Raw genomic sequence first — 23,003 nt, 5'->3', positions numbered from 1 at the left:
TTTCATGAAATTCTGCACCATTTTTTCTCCAAATATACCTTTGCTCATTGCAGCCAAAAAGTTCTATTTTAACTTCATCAGTCTACAGGACTTGTTTCCAAAATGCATCAGTCTTGTTTAGATGTTCCTTTGCAAACTACTAACGCTGAATTTTGTGGTGAGGACGAAGGAAAGGTTTTCTTCTGATGACTCTTCCATGAAGGTCATATTTGTGCAGGTCCTCACTGCACAGTAGGACAGTGCACCACCACTCCAGAGTCTGCTAAATCTTCTTGAAGGTCTTTTGCGGTTAAAGGGGGAGGGGGGGGGGGTTTGATTTGCCTTTCTAGCAATCTTACGAGCAGTTCTCTCGGAAAGTTTTCTTGGTCTTCCAGACCTCAACTTGATCTCCACCGTTCCTGTTAACTGCCATTCCTTAATTACATTATGAACTGAAGAAACGGCTACCTGAAAACGCTTTGCTATCTTCTTATAGCCTTCTGCTTTATGGGCATCATTTATTTTAATTTTCAGAGTGCTAGGCAGCTGCTTCGAGGAGTCAATGGCTGCTGATTGTTGGGACAAGGTTTGAGAAGTCAGCGTATTTATAAATCTTTGAAATTTGCATCACCTGGCCTTTCCTAACGATGACTATGAACAAACCATAGCCCTAACAAGCAAATTATGGTCTGAGACCTTGGTAAGTTATCTGAGAGCTCAAATCTTTTGGGGTGCCCAAACTTCTACATGGTGCTCCTTTCCTTTTTTTCACTCTAAAATTGTACAAATCAAAAATAATACACTAATCTTGCTTAAAATGTTGAAAAGGGTGTTTCATCTTTAACTGTATGACTTTTAGAGATCAGTTCATCTTCTACTCAATTATTCACAGTAACAGAAATTTTGACCAGTGGTGCCCAAATTTTTGCATGACTCTGTATACTGTTAAGAGTTGTGAACTTTGGGGAGGATTTGGACAACCTTGGGTTGATAAAGCCTTTAGTTAATAGTCTTTAACATACTTGCAGTGTATTAATTTGGTTTGTAGAATCGAGTTCTATACTAATAAGCAAGTAATTCTTATTAGTGCTTTGGAAGGATAGATTAGAGAGCTCCTCTAGGGAGGCTATTTGGGTGGAATTGAGGAATGGGAAAGGTGTAGTAACACTGATAGGAGTGTATTATAGGCCACCTAATGGGGAGCGTGAGTTGGAAGAGCAAATGTGTAAGGAGATAGCAGATATTTGTAGTAAACACAAGTTGGTGATTGTGGGAGATTTTAATTTTCCACACATAGATTGGGAAGCTCATTCTGTAAAAGGGCTGGATGGTTTAGAGTTTGTGAAATGTGTGCAGGATAGTTTTTTGCAACAATACATAGAAGTACCGACTAGAGATGGGGCAGTGTTGGATCTCCTGTTAGGGAATGCAATAGGTCAGCTGACAGATGTATGTGTTGGGGAGCACTTCTGGTCCAATGATCACAATAGCATTAGCTTCAATATAATTATGGAGAAGGACAGGACTGGACCTAGAGTTGAGATTTTTGATTGGAGAAAGGCTAACTTTGAGGAGATGCGAAGGGATTTAGAGAGAGTGGATTGGGTCAAGTTGTTTTATGGGAAGGATGTAATAGAGAAATGGAGGTCATTTAAGGGTGAAATTATGAGGGTACAGAATCTTTATGTTCCTGTTAGGTTGAAAGGAAAGGTTAAAGGTTTGAAAGCGCCATGGTTTTCAAGGGATATTAGAAACTTGGTTCAGAAAAAGAAGGATGTCTACAATAGATATAGGCAGCATGGAGTAAAGGAATTGCTCGAGGAATATAAAGAATGTAAAAGGAATCTTAAGAAAGAGATTAGAAAAGCTAAAAGAAGATACGAGTTTGGTTTGGCAAATAAGGTGAAAGTAAATCCGAAAGGTTTCTACAGTTATATTAAAAGCAAGAGGATAGTGACGGATAAAATTGGTCCCTTAGAGAATCAGGGTGGTCAGCTATGTGTGGAGCCGAGGGAGATGGGAGAGATTTTGAACGATTTCTTCTCTTCGGTACTCACTAAGGAGAAGGATATTGAATTGTGTAAGGTGTGGGGAAACAAGTAAGGAAGTTATGGAACCTATGACAATTAAAGAGGTGGAAGTACTGGCGCTTTTAAGAAATTTAAAAGTGGATAAATCTCCGGGTCCTGACAGGATATTCCCCAGGACCTTGAGGGAAGTTTGTGTAGAGATAGCAGGAGCTCTGACGGAGATCTTTCAGATGTCATTAGAAACGGGGATTGTGCCGGAGGATTGGCGTATTGCTCATGTGGTTCCATTGTTTAAAAAGGGTTCTAGAAGTAAGCCTAGCAATTATAGACCTGTCAGTTTGACATCAGTGGTGGGTAAATTAATGGAAAGTATTCTTAGAGATAGTATTTATAATTATCTGGATAGACAGAATCTGATTAGGAGTAGCCAGCATGGATTTGTGCGTGGAAGGTCATGTTTGACAAACCTTATTGAATTTTTTGAAGAAGTTCCGAGGAATGTTGACGAGGGTAAGGCAGTAGATGTAGTCTATATGGACTTCAGCAAGGCCTTTGACAAAGTTCCACATGGAAGGTTAGTTAAGAAGGTTCAGTCGTTAGGTATTAATGCTGGAGTAATAAAATGGATTCAACAGTGGTTAGATGGGAGATGCCAGAGAGTAGTGGTGGATAATTGTTTATCGAGATGGAGGCCGGTGACTAGCGGGGTGCCTCAGGGATCTGTTTTGGGCCCAATGTTGTTTGTAATATACATAAATGATCTGGATGGTGGGGTGGTAAATTGGATTAGTAAGTATGCAGATGATACTAAGGTAGGAGGTGTTGTGGATAATGAGGTGGGTTTTCAAAGCTTGCAGGGAGATTTATGCCGGTTAGAAGAATGGGCTGAACGTTGGCAGGTGGAGTTTAATGCTGAGAAGTGTGAGGTTCTACATTTTGGCAGGAATAATCCAAATAGAACATACAGGGTAAATGGTAGGGCATTGAGGAATGCAGTGGAACAGAGAGATCTAGGAATAACAGTGCATAGTTCCCTGAAGGTGGAGTCTCATGTAGATAGGGTGGTGAAGAAGGCTTTTGGAATGCTGGCCTTTATAAATCAGAGCATTGAGTACAGAAGTTGGGATGTAATGTTAAAATTGTACAAGGCATTGGTGAGGCCAAATTTGGAATATTGTGTACAGTTCTGGTCACCAAATTATAGGAAAGATATCAATAAATTAGAGAGAGTGCAGAGACGATTTACTAGGATGTTACCTGGGTTTCAGCACTTAAGTTAAAGAGAAAGGTTGAACAAGTTAGGTCTCTATTCATTGGAGCGTAGAAGGTTGAGTGGGGATTTGATCGAGGTATTTAAAATTTTGAGAGGGATAGATAGAGTTGACGTGAATAGGCTGTTTCCATTGAGAGTAGGGGAGATTCAAACGAGAGGACATGATTTGAGAGTTAGGGGGCAAAAGTTTAAGGGAAACACGAGGGGGTATTTCTTTACTCAGAGAGTGATAGCTGTGTGGAATGAGCTTCCTGTAGAAGTAGTAGAGGCCAGTTCAGTTGTGTCATTTAAAGTAAAATTGGATAGGTATATGGACAGGAAAGGAGTGGAGGGTTATGGGCTGAGTGCGGGTAGGTGGGACTAGGTGAGATTAAGAGTTCGGCACGGACTAGGAGGGCCGAGATGGCCTGTTTCTGTGCTGTGATTGTTATATGTTGTTATATGGTTATAATTCCATGGGTTAATATTAAACCCTTTTGTAAATGCCATTCTTTCCTGGCTGCAACAGCAAGTGACTGGGAAAGAAGTTTGGCATAAGCAAGGATCCTTTTTTTTTAAAAAAAAGGTTAATGATTAAGATTGAAAGGGAGGAAAATCTTATTTTGGAAGTCCAAAAAACGCATGGCAGTGAGCTGTTCTGTGCAGCGGTGTTTCTGTACAATCCAGACTGAGAGCTTTTTCAGTAGTAGGCTTACTTGAGTCATTCAGTATTGATGTTATAAGGTAGTTAAAGCTTTGTGATTTCCCCCTCCCAGCCCCAAAGCATACTTTGCTGCGAGGTGATCTACCCCATGCTATGGCATTGATTTAAATTCTAGCTTCAAATAGACGTGTCTACTGTGAGATGAAACTTTCTGCAATTCAGAAACAGTTCTTGACAATAACAGTCTGACCTTTACATTTTTATTTTCCTGAATGTATTAAATTAGCTCTTCACCGCCTTTGCTTGCCAGTATGGAGCCCAGGTGCAACAGATTGCTGTATCCCGACTACCTTTGTTCCTTATGAAGAAAATGTCTCAGCAAGTGTGAAGCTATTAATTTTGTACAAGCGCCAGCTGTTTTATCCTTCATGGTTTGGGGCCATTTTCTCACTTTCTTTGTTAACACCTTGGGGGAAAAGGGACTGATTTTTGTGAAGAGTGCACAGGAGTGCCATGATTAAAGAGTGCCTTTTCTAATTGAGGTTGGAATCTTAGCATGGCTACTTATCTATTAGTTTATACAGTTTTCTTTAGTGCATCAGGCACCTGCAGTATGTTTTTACTGAAAGTTTGATTTGAGTGCTAGGTTCACTGTTTCTGAAGGTAGCTTACTTGTAATGCTCATTTTTATACTTAATTTTGATAGAGAATTAACATGTGGCAAGATGAATTAGCTCTTTATTTGGAGGTACAGATTGTATGTACACATTTAGTTTTTATACACAGAATAACATTGGAACTTTGGTAATGTATAGCTTTATGTTCATTTTACGCTTGGCAGTGGAAGGACCACCTCTTGTAACTGCAGTCAGACACCTAGGCTAAGTGCATGTTATCATAAAATCAGTTATCCATGCTTGCATCCTGTGATTTGTGTAATTCCATCTCCTTAGTTTGTAATTGTTTCAGATTGACAGAAAGATTTCTATTTTCTTAGTAATTATCTTTTCTCTCCTTGTTCAGTTTCATGGTTAAGATAACTTGTCTCTTCTGAGCATGTTTTTGATGAGTTGGTCGGCCACAAATAAAACTTGGTTAAGCACGATCATGTTCTTATTAGATGCTGACATCTCAGTAGAGGTTGCTAGATATTCATCAGGTATGGGGTCCCTTACCAGATCCAATCGAGCTTTGTCAGTTTGCTGCATAACTGGAATGAAACATTGATTTATAATTATATGTTACGTTAATACTGTAGGAGTGTGTGAGTGGCATTAGTTTCTAATATTGAACCGTGTCAGTGCCTTTGTCTTTGGAGCAAAGGTTTTAATTTTCTTTTTGAGTGTGGTGATTAATCTGAAGCTTTATTGGATATGAAGTAATCAAATCACGTTGCAAGATGAACGAACCAATGCTAACAAAGTTTCATGGAATGATGTGCTCTGCTTTACATGATTAAATGGTGTATATATTTTTAAGGTTTTTATAAACTCCAAATGGTTATGTTCCTAAAATACATGACCAAAGTCACCCTTAAGTCCTTAAATATTTAATCCAAATGTACATTTGAATATCTTGTTTACTCAAGTATACTAAGCTATATACAACTACTCTAGTTGTGTACTCAATAATGTTACTCCTATCTGGTAATATTCCCAGTCTGTAGGTTAGAGAATGAAGCAGCCATTATGATAAATTTGAGGAGTATTATAATTTTTTAAAAAGCATGTTAAAGCCTTTCAAGAATGAACATGGCTTTATCAAAATGATAGGAGGAATGTGAAAACATGAAGAAGGCAGATACTGGATCAATTTTAACTAAAGTAGTTGTGTTTTTCAAGATTGTAGATGTTCAAAGTGAATTTATTATCAAAGTACATATGCAAACATGAGCAACACATGCAGAATGCTGGAGGAACTCAGCAGGCCAGGCAGCATCTATGGAAAAAAGTACAGTTGATGTTTCGGGCAGAGACCTTGTCCGAAACATTGACTGTACTTTTTTCCATGAATATTGCCTGGCCTGCTGAGTTCCCCCAGTAATTTGTGTATGTTGCATGGATTTCCAGCATCTGCAGATTTGATCTAGTTTGTATACAAATGTGAGATTCATTTTCTAGTGGGTGTACTTAATAAATCCAGTAACCCTAATAGAATCAATGAAAGGTCGCACAGCTCAGTGTACAACCAGTGTGCAAAAGACTATGCTGTGCAAATACAAAAGAAATAGTTAAATAAGAAATAAATATCAAGAACATGAGATGAAGAGTCTTTGAAAATGAGTCTATAGGTTGTGTGAGCAGTTCATTGATGGGTTGAGTGAAGTTATTCCCACTAGTTCAAGAACCAAATGGTTGAGGGGTAAAAACTGTTCCTGAACCTGCTGGTGTGAGTCTGGAGGCTCCTAAACCTTGTTTTGATAGTAACTGGTGTACTTGAGTGCGTAGAAACATGTATTGTACGGTATAGTTACCTTTAAAATAAGGAGTAAAGATTTCAAAATTGATGGCACGTAAACTACCAAACGGGGTATTGGGTTTAGTTTTAGAATACTTCAGCTGATTTCTCCTGTACTTCAAGATTGCCAATTGGAGGTGTGATTGCAGCTTTTAAAAAAATTTCTATCTTTAGAATCACAACAATTAAATGTGGCACCTTGCCTTGACAACACCCAAACCAGGAAAGACCAAGATCGTAAAAATAACTTGCTGATCTGATATGCGGGGAGTGACTAGTGTCTGCAAATAGTTTGAATCTATACTATCAGAAATGTATGACGCTTGCTGTATTTCACTTTTTAAAAAAAAGTAACTAAATGTGTAATCTGCTGGTTTACCTTTCTCTTGATTTTGAAGATGAAGACATTGCAAAGGAGTTAGTTTATCTTTACCCAAAGTTCATAACACAAGAATTAGGAGCAGGAGTTGGTCATCTGGCCCATTTGAGCTTTCTCCACTGCTCAATGAGATGATGACTGATGTCGCTGGGTATTCTCCTCCAGCTACTTTCCTTTTCCTCATGACCCTTAATTCCCCTGCCATGCAAAAAATCTATGCCTTGAACATGTTTAATGAGGTACCCTCTACTGCTCTGCTGGGCAGAGAATTCCAGATTTACTGCTGTCTGGGAAAGAAGCTTCTCCTCATCTCCATCTCTAAATCTGTTCCCCCAAATTTAGTCTCACATGTCAGTGGAAACAACTTTTCTGCCTGTATCTTGTCGATTCATTTCAGAATTTTGTTTTTATATGATGCACTCTTATTCTTAATTCCAGTGGGCATAGCCCTAGGAGATGGAATCTCTTCTCATAGGCTAACTCCATCAGTTCCAGAATCAAGCTCTGCAGTGTCTCCAAAGCCAGTATATCTTACCTCAAGTAGGGAGACCGGAACTGCATGCAGTTCTCCAGGTGCAGCTTCTCGAGTACCATTTGCCATTGTAGCACAACCTTGTCTTAAATTCAGTTCCTCTAGCAATGAAGATCGATGCTCCATATGTAAGCATTTGTTCATAAGTATACTTAATGATGGGGACAGAGTGAAGCAAGGACTGTTGACTTGTCTCTCCATTTCCAATTCTGTTCTTTCTGTCTCTGGCTTCAGTGATTGTTTGGCATCCACTACCACTCTGGTGAAACCAATAGGCCAGATATAAAATCTGCCTTGATCAAATTGTCTTATTCATTTACCACAATGAAATTTGCAGATTGAACCACTTCATATCAGTGAGTTTTAATTGTTTAGTAAATGTGATTTTCCCCCCCAACCTTTTCCATTTTAATATTAACAGCAGTCCTAAAACATGGGAATAAAGAATGTAATAGGAGTTTAGCCAAAAGTTCAAGCAAAAAGGTGAGACATAACTTAGTTTAGTTGCTTTGGTTCAAATAGCTGTACCTGAAACCTAATTCCATAAATGGTGACTGTCTTGAGTTTGGATTTTTTATGTTTAAAGAAATTTATATGTGAACTGGGACACAGCACTTCTTCAAGGGCAAGTTGCTATATGTAGGAAATTCCTTAGCTGAAAATAATCCTTCACTAAAACAAGCTGTTCGTCTAGTAGAGACTTGTACCAATGTTGCTTCGAGACTTCTGTGCCTGCACTTTCTAAAATCTAGTACAAAGTGGTAAAAGATTGATCTTTGAGAAAAGAGTATAGTTTGAGTACATCTTTGATCAGTGTTATAGGCTGTCAGCTGCTTAACCTTGTATGCCAACATTCTGAGGTTGAGCATGTTTCTGATCTTTGAAATCTGTTGGCTATCTTGTACTGTTAACATTGAATTATTTTTTGACATTTTGTAAACCTCAGTAGTATGGAGCTGGTGCAACTCGTCAGTTGCTGATGGACTGCAGATGGGGCAGAGTTTGAACTTGTGTCTGGCTACAGCGTGATGATCTTGCAGCACTCTTGTTAATTGGAGGATTTTGTAGTTTAGAGTTTTTTGCCAGCTCTGTACATTTTTTTGCAGCAATAACATTTCTGCTCATGCCTGGAGCTGTCTGGTGGGTCTCTTTTCTTTTTTACCCTGTAAATTCTTATCAATGGCTATTATCAATGGTAATTTCTGCTTGTGTAATATTACCTTGAATCAGAAATCCATTTCTTTCCTAAAGATTCAAGTAAAATTTTTAGTCTTTGTTTCTTTGCTCTCTGATATGGGGAAATTAATTAAGTTAAACCTTTCTGGTTCAGTTTAGCACATTCAGACACTTAAGAAATTTGTTGTGCACAGAGATTTTCCAGGTCTTTCAAGAATAATTCTAGAGCTTTGGAATTATTTAAAGCATAACATTTTCTTGTTTAGGACTGTATCAGAACAATTAATTGTGACAGTATTTTACATCTTGTCCTTTATTGGCCTAAACTATAACTTGCGTGTTTGGAGAAATGCGTCATTTGTACCAATGTAGCTTGAGGACCAACTGCGTTTTGAAAAAGAATGCTATATACATGCAGCAATATGAATTTTCTGACATCCGCAACTGTTATCAAATATCTATTCACCAGGTGAATCTACTTAGTGACTATGTTTTACCCTAAAGAATATCATAGCTGATGGAGTTTTTATCTTGAGCACTTATAATGGAGTACAGTAGCAGACTAGGTCAGTGCATCAGATCACCATGTTGTATAGATCATTACTAAGGAGAATAGAAAGCTGGCTGAACTGCCCTGTGCCCAAACCAAACCGTTCCAAGTTGCATTTCTGCTAGCTCAGAATCGTGCATTAGGTTGAAGAATAAGCTTGTTATCCCAAAATTATGCCAGTAAGAATATTTTGCTCAATATTTTGTAGGGGAGCCCATTTTTGTACAGTTAAACAATGGTTGTTGCTAGTTTAGTTGAAATTTATCCCTAATTTCCCCATGACCCACAACATGAGAACTGAAGTGTGGGCTTTATCGAGTTATTACATTATAAATTGTATGTTCTGAAATGGAATTCTACATTAATATGCAATATATTTTCCAGGGACTTGAGTCACAATAGAATAACTTCTATCAATGGCAGTTTGTTTAACCACCTTCACAGCCTACAGGAAGTGTAAGTTGCATTTTATTTGTTAGAATTAACTATTTCTTAAATTCATTATCCATTTCTGACTTTACTTTTATGGCTTTCAGGAAAATTACTCACAATGAGCTAACTACAATACCACACTTTGGAATTATAACTGCAAACATTACTCTTCTTTCACTGTAAGTATGTTTATTTTATTGAAGCTTTGTTGCTTTTTGAAACAGTCAACCTCATCTGTTTGTATTCTATCATGATTGCATTCATATTTTAATCTGGTGTCCTGGCTTGCCATGGTTGCTGAACAATTCATGGAAACCACAACAGAATTTTGTTATTCAGGAGAGTGGTAGCTTGGCTTCTTCGCTGGCATTGTATCATCTGAGTTGGAAGATGGTGGAAGTTGGCCTAATGATGTAGTTAAATTCATAATCTAAGTATAACTTGTGCAGCCTTGAGTTACATTGTTGGTGCCAAACTTCGGCTAAGATGTTCAACAGTGTTTTGCCCATTCTTGGAGTTCGGCTGGTAAAGTGATGCTGTGTGTTGGTAAGAGCAGTTTTCTGGTAATCTGTTTGCTTTGGCCAGAGCAGATCATCTGTAAAGAATGTGCCTACACAACAGCACAATCCTTCTGAAGCAATACTGGCTGAAGTGGTACATGAATGAGAGTGTTATTAGTTGAAGTTGACTTGGTATGACTTGGTTTTTATATTGGCTCTCATTTATGTTGGGTATGCACAGGACTGCTGCAAGGTAAAGTGAAGTTATAAGTATTAGGATGTTACTTGAATTGGCCAAAACCTAAATAACCATTTAGTGGCTTTTAAATTACAGTGCTTTTGTGCATTATGTGCTATGGCTGATGTGTGACACCAGTGCTAGTGTGGCAAAGCCACAGGGCTTGATTATTGCTTTTATTGTTCCTCTGGAATTGACAGATGTTCCAAACTGGAATTTGATCACAGCATTTTCAATAATAACAAAGTAACTCTTCAAATATAGAAAGGGTCTAGTTCATTGTGTCAGAGTTTCTCCTGGTTTGAATCAGGTGGCATGTTGCTCCCCCTTTAGAGCAGGGGTTCCCAACCTGGGGTCTACAGACCGATCGATTTAATGGTAGGAGCCAATGTCATAAAAAAAGTTGGGAACCCCCACCTTAGAGCTTGGTTTCTCCTGTTCTGCTGAAACTTGTACTGCCCGTTTATTTACTTCATACTGGCAATAAACTCTGGTCAGAGAAAGTAACAATATCTAAAGCCTGGTTCTTGTTTGTTCTAGATGCATTATAAATGTTAAAACCAGCAAGAAGGTTTGCTTTTTACTAATCAGACTAAATTTACTGAGAATGTTGGCTCATTGAAGAAACATTACCCTAAAGTGTCCTAATTTTTGAAATTGATTTCATCAATGTTCCAAGTGCTGCTGAACAAACAATAGCCTCTTGTTTCCTTGTTGAACATAGTCTTAAATAATATGTGCCGAGAGTATACTGTGATGCTAAGGCCTATGTGTGCTACTGTTTCTAATTTATTTAGAGATACAGCATGGAACAGACCCTTCCAGCCCAACAAGCCACACTGCCCAGAAACCTGCCTATTTAACACTAGCCCAATCACAGGACAGTTACAACCAGGGTGCCAGGAGGAAACTCGTGCAGTTCACAGTGTGAACATACAAACTTACGATGATGCCAGAATTGAACATTCAACTCTGGAACACCCTGAAATGTTACGCTGACCACTACACTACCATGGTGGCCATTTAGAGAACTTTAATGGACTGTCTTAAGTTAATTCTTCAATCTCTTTATCATTAGCAAACTTAGCTCCCTAAACAGATAATACAAGGCTGTAAAAAATAAATATATTTTAGTGTAAAAATGCATTCACATCAAACTTGGCTTAACAATAGACCAGTGTGATACTTTAAAGGGTTTTCTTGTGAGTGAATGCACGTTGACAAGTGGTTTATCACATTGATTAGCGCTGGGGAGCTTGCTGTTCGTCAGATACAGAAATGATTTGGATACAGGAGACATGATTAATACGTTCATGTGTAACGTGATTGAAAGAGTTGATAATGTGGAAGGCAGTTTTAGGTTGCAGGGATAGTGTTGCATGAGTGAAATGGGATTAAATTGGAGGAGAGATTTAATTCAGACCAAAGTCTGGTTGTGCATTTTTGCAAGTACTGTACTAATAGTGCATGTCCTAGCCTCAAGTCTTAGGCATACATGGAGGAGCCATGAAGTAAGAGTCCATGCATCCTTGAAGATAGCAACAACTATAGCTAATGTCAGAAGGAACTTGGGATGCTGTCATTCAGGTCATTGAATACAGGCATACGCAATCAGATTCAGGTTTAATATCATAGACATGTGTCATGAAATTGGACATCGTACTGCTACTTGAAAGCAGTATGCTGGAGTAACGTGCTCACCATGTTATATAGAGGATGTGATGGTGCTGGAGAGTGTAGAGAACATTCATTAGATTGTTGTTTGGGGTGGAGGAATTTGGTTTTGGGAGCAGGTGCTGGGGAAGATACCTCTCTTCCAATAATTGTGGTGTGTAAAATAGAATGAGGTTTATCATGGTCTTGTATAACATGAAATTTGTTTTGTGGCAGCTATACAGTGCAGACAAAATTTTCTAAATTACAGATTAGTGCAAAAAGAGAGGCAGTGTGCATAGGTTCATGGACTGTCCAGAAATCTGATGGTGAAAGGGAACAGGGAGTTCCTAAATCACTGAATGTGGGTTATCAGGCTCCTGTACCACCTCCCCTATGACAGTAATGAGAGCACATGTCCCAAGTAGTGAGGATCCTTTGTGATGTATATAAACTTCTTGATGCACAGCTGCTTGAAGATGTCCTCTGTTTGTGCCGGTGATGGAACTGGCTAAGCCTCTTGTGATCCTTTTGTACCAGGCTGTGATGCTGCCCACTGTACATCAATAGGAATGTGAGTGGCTTATCGAAGGGTAGGGTAGCATGGATCACGGGAAACTTTGCTCTTTAGATAACACTAGTGGCCACAGATTTGGGAAAGGAGAAAGAGATTTGGAGAGTATATCAGGAGGCCTTTCACCCAGAGAGCGGTTGAAGCAAGGCCAGTGTCAGTATTTGCAGAGTGTCTAGATAAGAATTTGAATTGTTGGGAGATGGCATTAACATGAAGGGTGCTCACTGATTGGTGTAGGCGAATTGAGCCACATAGCTGATTGCTGTAGAATTGAATGACTAAATACGCCACAGTATTCTGACGTTGAAACTAAACCCAGCATTGTTTTTCTATATACGAGGGTGATTGATAAGTTTGTGGCCTAAGGTAGAAGGAGTCAATTTTAGAAAACCTAGCACATTTATTTTTCAACGTTGTCCCCTCCTACATTTACACACTTAGTCCAGCAGTCGTGGAGCATACGGATCTTGGACCTCCAGAAAGTGTCCACAGCAGGGGTGATTGATAGCAAGAGATGAGTTATACAGCTCTCGTTACATGCACATGCAGTTCAACTCTTTGAGTGATTATGCAGAAAGTTTGAAGTTAATACCGATGTCCCCCGTTTTTCGAACGTTTGCTGTTACGGAAGACCTACATTAGTTACCTGTTTTCGCTAACAGAAGGTGTTTTCACTGTTACGAAAAAAGCAGCGTGCGCTCCGAGCAGCCAAGCTCCTCCCCCGGAACTGCATTCTAGCTGGCATTGCTTAAACACATGCCTGTGAGCATCTGTGCTTTATGTGGATTTATTTTGTGCATCCGTTAGCAAGATGAGTTCTAAGGTATCGGAAAAGCCTAAAAGAGCACGTAACCCTAGACATAATTAAGCGTTTTGATCGTGGTGAACAAAGTAAGGATATCCAAACAACAACACACACAAAATGCTGGTGGAACACAGCAGGCCAGGCAGCATCTATAGGGAGAAGTGCTGTGGACGTTTTGGGCCGAGACCCTTCGTCAGGACTAACCGAAAGGAAAGATAGTAAGAGATTTGAAAGTAGTGGGGGGAGGAGGAAATGCGAAATGATAGGAGAAGACTGGAGGGGGTGGGATGAAGCTAAGAGCTGGAAAGGTGATTGGCGAAAGTGTTACAGAGCTGGAGAAGGGAAAGGATCATGGGACGGGAGGCCTCAGGAGAAAGAAAGGAGGGGGGGAGCACCAGAGGGAGATGGAGAACAGGCAAACAACTAAGTATGTCAGGGATGGGGTAAGAAGGGGAGGAGAGGCATAAACGGAAGTTAGAGAAGTCAATGTTCATGCCATCAGGTTGGAGGCTACCCAGCCGGTATATAAGATGTTGTTCCTCCAACCTGAGTTTGGATTCATTTTGACAATAGAGGAGGCCATGGATAGACATATCAGAATGGGAATGGGACGTGGAATTAAAATGTGTGGCCACTGGGAGATCCTGCTTTTTCTGGCGGACTGAGCGTAGGTGTTCAGCGAAACCGTCTCCCAGTCTGCGTCGGGTCTCACCAATATATAAAAGGCCACACCGGGAGCACCGAACGCAGTATACCACACCAGCCGACTGACAGGTGAAGTGTCGCCTCACCTGGAAGGACTGTCTGGGGCCCTGAATGGTGGTGAGGGAGGAAGTGTAAGAGCAGGTGTAGCACTTGTTCCATTTACAAGGATAAGTGCCAGGAGGGAGATCGGTGGGAAGGGATGGGGGGGGGGAACGAGTGAACAAGGGAGTCGCGTAGGGAGCGATCCCTGCGAAAAGCAGAAAGGGGGCGGAGGGAAAGATGTGCTTGGTAGTGGGATCCCGTTGGAAGTGGCAGAAGGTACAGAGAATTATACGTTGGACCTGGAGGCTGGTAGGGTGGTCGGTCAGGACAAGGGGAACCCTATCCCGAGTGGGGTGGCGGGTGGATGGGGTGAGGGCAGATGTGCGGGAAATGGGAGAGGTGCGATGGATCCATCCCCTTTGCTACATCGACGACTGCGTTGGCGCTGCCTCCTGCACGCGTGTTGAGCTGGTTGACTTCATTAACTTTTCCTCCAACTTTCACCCTGCCCTCAAATTTACCTGGTCCATTTCCGACACCTCCCTCCCCTTTCTTGATCTTTCTGTCTCCATCTCTGGAGACGGCCTATTTACTGATATCTACTATAAGCCTACAGACTCTCACAGCTACCTGGACTATTCCTCTTCCCACCCTGTCTCTTGCAAAAAGGCTATCCCCTTCTCACAATCCCTCTGTCTCCGCCGCATCTGTTCTCAGGATGAGGCTTTTCATTCCAGGACAAAGGAGATGTCTTCCTTTTTTAAACAAAGGGGCTTCCCTTCGTCCACATCAACTCTGCTCTCAAACGCATCTCTCCCATTTCCCGCACATGTGCCCTCACCCCATCCACCCGCCACCCCACTCGGGATAGGGTTCCCCTTGTCCTTACCTACAACCCCACCAACCTCCAGGTCCAACGTATAATTCTCCGTATCTTCCGCCACCTCCAACGGGATCCCACTACCAAACACATTTTTCCCTCCCCCCCCCCCTTTATGTTTTTTGCAGGGATCGCTCCCTACGCGTCTCCCTTGTCCACTCGTACCCCCCCCCCCCCCCCCATCCCTTCCCACCGATCTCCCTCCTGGCACTTATCCTTGTAAACAGAACAAGTGCTACACCTGCCGTTACACTTCCTCCCTCACCACCATTCAGGGCCCCAGACAGTCCTTCCAGGTGAGGCGACACTTCACCTGTGAGTTGGCTGGTGTGGTATACTGCGTCCGGTGCTCCCGGTGTGGCCTTTTATATATTGGTGAGACCCGACGCAGACTGGGAGACCGTTTCGCTGAACACCTACGCTCGGTCCGCCAGAAAAAGCAGGATCTCCCAGTGGCCACACATTTTAATTCCACGTCCCATTCCCATTCTGATATGTCTATCCATGGCCTCCTCTATTGTCAAAATGAATCCAAACTCAGGTTGGAGGAACAACATCTTATATACCGGCTGGGTAGCCTCCAACCTGATGGCATGAACATTGACTTCTCTAACTTCCATTAATGCCCCTCCTCCCCTTCTTACCCCGTCCCTGACATATTTAGTTGTTTGCCTGTTCTCCATCTCCCTCTGATGCTCCCCCCCCTTTCTTTCTCCTGAGGCCTCCCGTCCCATGATCCTTTCCCTTCTCCAGCTCTGTATCACTTTCGCCAATCACCTTTCCAGCTCTTGGCTTCATCCCACCCCCTCCGGTCTTCTATCATTTTGCATTTCCCCCTCCCCCCACTACTTTCAAATCTCTTACTATCTTTCCTTTTGGTTAGTCCTGACGAAGGGTCTCGGCCTGAAACGTTGACAGCGCTTCTCCCTATAGATGCTGCCTGGCCTGCTGTGTTCCACCAGCATTTTGTGTGTGCTGTTGTTTGAATTTCCAGCATCTGCAGATTTCCTTGTGTTTGCAAAGTAAGGATATAGTAAGTTTGGCTAAGGGTTTGTGGAAGTTGACGAAGATGATGATGAAGAGGTTTTGGCATCCCATGACCAAGAACTGAGAGATGAAGAGGAAAGGATAACAATTATCAATTGAAACCGAACGTAGTAGCGAACGTAGTAGTAAGTGAAGTCGTCCAGGAACTGAACGTGAAACAAGTGTGTGAGATTTTCGCTGCGATTGACAACGCTGCAATGATTGCAGAAAGGTATGACTTTAATTTTGAAAGGGTACGTAGGTTTAGGGCAGGGTTGCAGGATGGTTTGAGTGCTTACAAAGAAGTGTATGATAGAAAAATGCGTGAGGCTAAGCAGTCAAGCACACTGTCATTTTTCAAGCCTTCCACATCAGCCACAGCAGACGATGAAACTCGACCTTTGACATCGAGGCAGGCAGACATAGAAGAAAGTGACCTGCCTGTCCTGATGGAAACAGACAACGATGAGATGTCACCCCAGTCTCCTCTACCTCCCACCAACCCAGCCTCCGACAACTCAGCCTAACACACCATCATCAGTGTGCTCACTGTCTTCCCGATTCCTGTAAGTGATACTACACTGGACGTACATTATTTCTACTTTATATAGGCTGTGTATTTTTATGTGTTATTTGGTAGCTTCATAGCTTAAAGGTTACTGGAAGGAGTGTTTCTGCTGGGAGCGCTTGTGCCATGTATTTTTGCCGAGAGTGCTTGCGTAAGATTTTCGCTGCGGTGGACAGTGCTGCAATAATTGCAGAAAAGTATTCCTACATTATATAGGCTGTGTATTTATCAGATCATTCTTGCTTTTACTATATGTTACTGTTATTTCAGGTTTTGTGTTATTTGGCATGATTTGGTAGGTTATTTTTTGGTCTGCGAAACATTCACAAATTTATCCCATATAAATAACTTCTTCACTTTACGATATTCCAACTTATGAACCACTTCATAGGAATGCTCTACCTTCGAATAGCGGGGGAAACTTGTAACTCATCTCCTGCTATCCTGGGCCACGAACTTATCAATCACCCCCTGCTGTGGACCACTTTCTGGAGATCCAAGATCTGTATGCTCCACGACCGCTGGACTGTGTGTGTAAATGTAGGAGGGACTATGTTGAAAAATAAATGTGCTAGGTTTTCTAAAATTGACCCCTTCTACCTTAGGCCACAAACTTATCAGTCACCCCTCGTAGAATCCTGTGTGCTACCAGGATGTCATACCTGACATACCTAGGCATTGTATTCGACATTGGCATGGTCAAGCTTGGCTGAAAGGCCTATTTCTATGTTGTATAATTGATTTTGTGAGATGTTTACACCATTGTCTCCAGATCTTGGGTGAGCTTGTATTTATAAACAAAGCTAAACATTTTTTGTTTGGAAGTATATCCACTAAATCCAGCGTATCCTGTATTTTTATGCTACTGTTGTTCATGTGTAGGAAATTGTTAAGCTAGAGAAAGCAATGGTATCTGGATCATTCTGAACTTTCAGCCTCATCAAGCATTTCCAATGAGGGAAGCAGTGAATATGAATCTTTTTCTAACTAAAAGCTTTGGACAGGCAGAGGAATCGAATATTGAAACAAATTTTCTGAGAAACAGTGATATAAGGTGGAGTCAAAACTGCCCAACCCATCACCAGCACTAGTCCACCCACCATCAAGGACATGTATACAGAAAGGGGCCAGTAACATGAAGGATCCCATGCGCCTTGTTCATGCACTCCCATTAGGGAGAAGGCTACAGAGTGAACATGCCAGGACCACCGGACTCAAAAACAGTCACTTTCCCCAAGCAGTAAGGCTGATCAACACCTCCGCTCATTAACCTACCAGTCTTACTTTACCATGTCCTGTCAGTCACCTTATGTACAAACTAGCTTTGATCTTTGGACACACAATCAGTCTATGACAGTGCCTTTATATAAAAAAAATTCATTCTTCCACTAGGCCATCAGACTGAAACTCACACTGACTTGAGTGTACTCTATATTGCATTGACTGTTCTATTTATTATAAATTACTATGATTGCACATTTAGATGGAGACGTAACAAAGATTTTTACTGTTCATGTATGTGAACGATGTAAGAAATCAATTCAATTCATCCCCCTTTGCTCAGTACTTGAACCACCTCTTGCAGCTCTTACAGCCAGTAGTATTTTTGAATAAGTCTCTATCAGCTTTGCACAACGTGATGGAGCAAGATTTGCCCATTCCTCCTTGCAAAATTTCTCAAACTGTGCCAAGTTAGTTGGGTAGTGGCGGTGGACAGCAGTCTTGAGGTCTTGCAAGAAATGTTCATTTGGGTTAAGACCAGGATTCTGACTGGTCCACTCAAGGACATCCATTTTCTTCATTTGAAGCCACTCCATGGTTACTCTGGCAGCGTGCTTTCAGTTGTTATTCTACTGGAAGATGAACTTCCTCCTCAGTCTGAGTTTTCTGAGAGAGGCTAGCAGGTTTTTATCCAGGATCTGTCTGTATTTAACAGCATTCATCTTCCCATTAATCTTGACCAGATTTCCAGTCCCTGCTGCTGAAAAACATCCCTATAGAAAGATGCTATCTCCACCATGCTTCACAGTAGGGATAATGTTAGATTTATGCCACATTTACCACTTTTTTAAAAAAAAGCATATCACCGTCCATGTATACTCTCCAAAGCATCACGTAGATGATTTTGTAAAAGGTTGGAAGAAGGTCTTGTGGTTGGATGAGACTAAAGTGGAACTTTTTGGCCTGAACACCAAGTGGCATAAATCTAATACTGTACATCAGCGAAGTAACATCATCCCTACTGAAAATTATGGTAGAGAGAGCATCATGCTCTGGGGATGTTTTTCATAGCAGGCCCTGGAAATCTGGTCAGGATTGATGCTGCTGTCCAGGAAGATGAATGCTGCTAAGTACAGACAGATCCTGGATTTAAAACCTACTAGCTTTCCCCAGAAAGCTTAAACTGAGGAAGAAGTTCATCGTCAGCAGGACAACAATCCGAAGCACACTGCTAGAGCAACTGCAGAGTGGCTTCAAATGAAGAAAATGGATGTCTTTGAGTGGCCCAGAATCCTGATTTTAACCTGATCGAACATCTCTGGCAAGACCTCAAAACTGCTGTCCACCACCACTCCCCATCTAACCTGACAGCTTGACAATTTTGCAAGGAATGGGCAAATCTTGACTTATCCAAAAAGGCAACTAAGAACTGGGTGAAAGTTACTGCTCCCCAACTTTTCCTTCGATACATTGGTGCTGCTTCCTGCACCCATGCTGAGCTCATCAATTTCATTGACTTTGCCTCTAACTTTCACCCAGCCCTCAAATTCACTTGGTCCATCTTGGACACTTCTCTCCCCTTTCTAGATCTCTCGGTCTCCAACTCTGGAGATAGACTGTCCACTGACATCTTCTATAAACCCACTGACTCCCATAACTACCTTGATTATACCTCTTCCCACCCTGCCAAATGCAAAACTTCTATTCCCTTTTCCCAGTTGCTCTTGTCTCCGCCGCATCTGCTCCAAGGATGAGGCTTTCCATTCCAGGACATCCCAAATGTCCTCTTTCTTTAAGAATCGTGGTTTCCCTTCTGTCGTCATCAATGATGCCCTCACCTGCATCTCCTCCATTTCCCACACTTCAGCCCTCACTCCATCCTCCCGTCACCACAACAGGGACCGTGTCCCCCTTGTCCTCACCTATCACCCCACCAGCCTCCGGATCCAGCACATTATCCTCCACAACTTCCGCCACCTTCAACAGGACTCCACCATTAAGGACATCTTTCCTTCTCTACCCCTCTCTGCTTTTTGCAGGGATCGTTCCCTCCGCAACTGCCTGGTACACACATCCCTCCCCACAGATCTCCCACCTGGTACTTATCCCTGCAAGCGTAAGTGCTACACCTGTCCCTACACCTCCTCTCTTCCCACCATTCAGGGCCCCAAACAGTCCTTCCAGGTGAGGCAACACTTCACTTGTGAGTCTGTTGGGGTAATCTATTGCATCCGGTGCTCCCGGTGCAGCCTCCTCTACATCGGTGAGACCCGACGCAGATTGGGGGACCACTTCGTCGAGCACCTACAACAGACAGGATCTCCCAGTTGCCACTCACTTCAACTCTCCTTCACATTCCTGTTCGGATATGTCCATACATGGCTTCCTCTACTGCCATGATGAGGCCAAACTTCGGTTGGAGGAACAACATCTCATATACCGTCTGGATAGTCTCCAGCCTCTTGGTATGAACATCAAATTCTCCAACTTCCGGTAATTCCCTCCCTCTCCCCATCCCACCTTCACTCTGTCTCCTCTTCTAGCTGCCTATCAGCTCTCATGACTCTGCCTTCTACTACTACCCATAGTGCTTTCCCCTTAGATTCCTTCTTTACCTCTCCTGCCTATCCCCTCCCTGCTTCCCCTCCCCCACCCCTTGATCTTTCCTCTGATTGGTTTTCCACCCTCCCCCTCCCACTTTCTTTATAGGGCCCCTGCCCCCTCCTCCTTTAGGCCTGGCGAAGGGTCTCGACCCGAAACATTAACTGCTCCTTTCAATGGATGCTGCCCGACCTGCTGAGTTCGTCCAGCTTTTTTGTACATCTTGATTTAACCACAGCATCTGCAGTATACTTTGTGTTTACAGTGTATCTGTGGTACTGCTGGAATAAGAGTTAAGTGACAAATGATGTGAATGGCTTTCCAATAGTAAAGGAGAAAAGCAGGTGGTATTTGAGAAACCTGCCACAAAATTTGAACTACAAACACTATTAATTTCATTAATAATTTTGTAAAATTCATCAGTTGCTCATTGTAGTGTTCTAGCAGCAAAACAATATGATTCCACCATTTGGAAATGTTGCAAATCAAACACTACATGAGGATTTTGTTACGGCTAGCTCCTCATTTTTTGCACAGTGATTATCAATGAAACTTGTTTCTTGCAGAACAGACCTGGCATATTTACTTCATCATTCCTGATCATGTAAGTTGAGTGTGGATTTTTTTTTAAAAAAGCTAGCTGAACACATTTTATTTTGCTAAGGAAGTTTTTAAGATGTTTTTACTTTCTGGAAAGGCAGCGTTACTTTTTTTGAAGCATCTATTTCTCATTTTAAAATATATATCTCAAAATTAAGAAACAAATAATAGCTGACTAGGGTAACATTATCAATGACCCTATGACTAAAAGTGTGTGACTTAGTATCTTGACAGTGCATCAACTTTGAAGTGTTGTAACATAATTTTAGCATAGTAATAAAATTAGAGGATTTCTTTAGATTATAGGAATGCTAGGAAGGGAAGAATGTTCAAACTGAGTGTGTCAGGAGATTGATGACTGTTTATTGATATGAGACTTACAAATTAAGATAGACAATTGGTTTAAAGAAATTGGAGAAGTGCTGTCTTTGGCTTGGGCAGTGACCCAGAATGAAACCTGTCTAAAGTGATAGGATACTTGTTGCATTTTTATTAAATTCCATGTAGCCAAAGCCTTTTGAAGGATTTTTGATAATGGAATAAGGTGATCAGTCACTTAAAAACTAAATTTGTTTATTTAAACTAATTTTAGTTGTACAGTTCTATATTTGGTTTAACATATGGAATGTTTATCTCAGTGTTAACAACAAATGGCAAGATAGTTTAAACATAGTTGGAAACGCTGGCAGTCTTATTATTCAGCCTGTGATATAAAGATACAACAGTGACTACTAAAAATATTAGCTGTCACTACTGTTCTACTTTGGGATGATTTATTGAAAGCTTAATTTGGTATGTTCTTTGGTAATTAAAAATAGCCAGTTGATTGCATTCTTGGAAGACAAGTGATTTAATATAGAAGTGCCATAAACTATCTGAATTGATTTTTCTTTTTCAAGTGTATAGTACCTTTAGAACAGTCATATAGGTGGGAGATTGGGGCAATTTATTTTCTTTGTAGACTGAATGTTCAATTAATTAGGATTATGTTGACCATTGCTGTATTTGGATCTGGGTTCAGTCCCTAAAATTAAAAATTACAATGTTTATCAAATTCAAAATAATTTACTTTTACAAATTACTCATCTGTTAAAAAATCTGCCTGAGTTTATCTGTAACACATGGCAGACTCTGGAAGTTCGAATATACAAGAAAGATGTACTTGTGCTTTTCCCCTTTTCCAGTATGCCGCAGAACAACACAATAGAGGGGAGTCGGCTTTAACAGCACTGGTCTGATTTATTGAACACTTGGATGGTGAAATTTTGCATCTGATCTTGTACAATTGCAAAGAATTTGTAGATCCTTTTAGATGGTGCTTAGATCTTGAACAACATAAACCTAAGTGTTTATTTCCCCAAAGACTGGCCAAAGATTGAACTTGTAATTACGATTTACTGGGGATGGATGAAAGAAGTCTGGGAAAATACTTGTTTCATTCAGGTTGTAGCTTGATGTTTTCTTGCATATTTGAATACCAAAAATGTAGCAAATATATAGCAAATTCTGATTAATTAGGCCATTGGTTAATCAGAGCAGTAATTTATTTGGGACAACTCTTAAAGAACACAAACTAATTGAAACTCATTTATTGAGGAACTATGCTACTTAATTAGGGCAGGAGACTTGCCAGAAAGGTTCCAACTAGCATCAGTCACGCACACTTGTGTAGTCATTAGATGCTACACCTTGCTTGGAGCAAACATTTTTTTAAATAAAATATCTGTGTGTGTTTGTGTTCAAAAAGCAATGATAGTTGGTGAGTGATGCACCATCAATAACTCTCTGAGACGTGAGGCGAGATATTGGCTTTTATTGACTGGAAGAAAGAACAAGCAGTAGTTGACCACCATACTACATCCTGGAGACTGAGGGCCGGGCTCAGGCCACAATCGCCTTTATACTGGGGTCAGTGGGAGGAGCCACAGGAGCAGTCAGCAGGGGGCGTGTCCAGACAGGTATATGTAGTTCACCACAGTGAGAAATAAGTTGGTAGGACAATTCAGAGCTGTTTCTCTCAGAAATTTCAAGCATTCAGACTTAGAAATGCTGGAAAATTTGGATAATCATCTTGACTGCTACAATGAAAATGAAGATCTGGAGGATGCAATTATTGATATCATTGCATCAAGGCAGTCT

At 41.2% G+C, this 23,003-nt stretch overlaps 1 protein-coding gene across 1 annotated transcript in view; it reads left to right on the top strand.

Moving 5' to 3' along the window:
• lrig3 (leucine-rich repeats and immunoglobulin-like domains 3) overlaps positions 1 to 23,003 on the top strand; it is a 67,514-nt gene that overhangs the window by 5,883 nt on the left and 38,628 nt on the right. The window contains exons 2-3 of the mRNA XM_073058724.1: positions 9,404 to 9,475; positions 9,556 to 9,630. Coding sequence (XP_072914825.1) covers positions 9,404 to 9,475; positions 9,556 to 9,630 — 147 coding nt within the window. The remainder of the gene's footprint in view (positions 1 to 9,403; positions 9,476 to 9,555; positions 9,631 to 23,003) is intronic.

Source organism: Hemitrygon akajei, chromosome 10 (genome assembly GCF_048418815.1).
Source record: "Hemitrygon akajei chromosome 10, sHemAka1.3, whole genome shotgun sequence".
Classification (NCBI taxonomy): domain Eukaryota; kingdom Metazoa; phylum Chordata; class Chondrichthyes; order Myliobatiformes; family Dasyatidae; genus Hemitrygon; species Hemitrygon akajei.
Note: the sequence above shows the minus strand (reverse complement) of the source record. Positions and strands in the feature narration are given on the sequence as shown.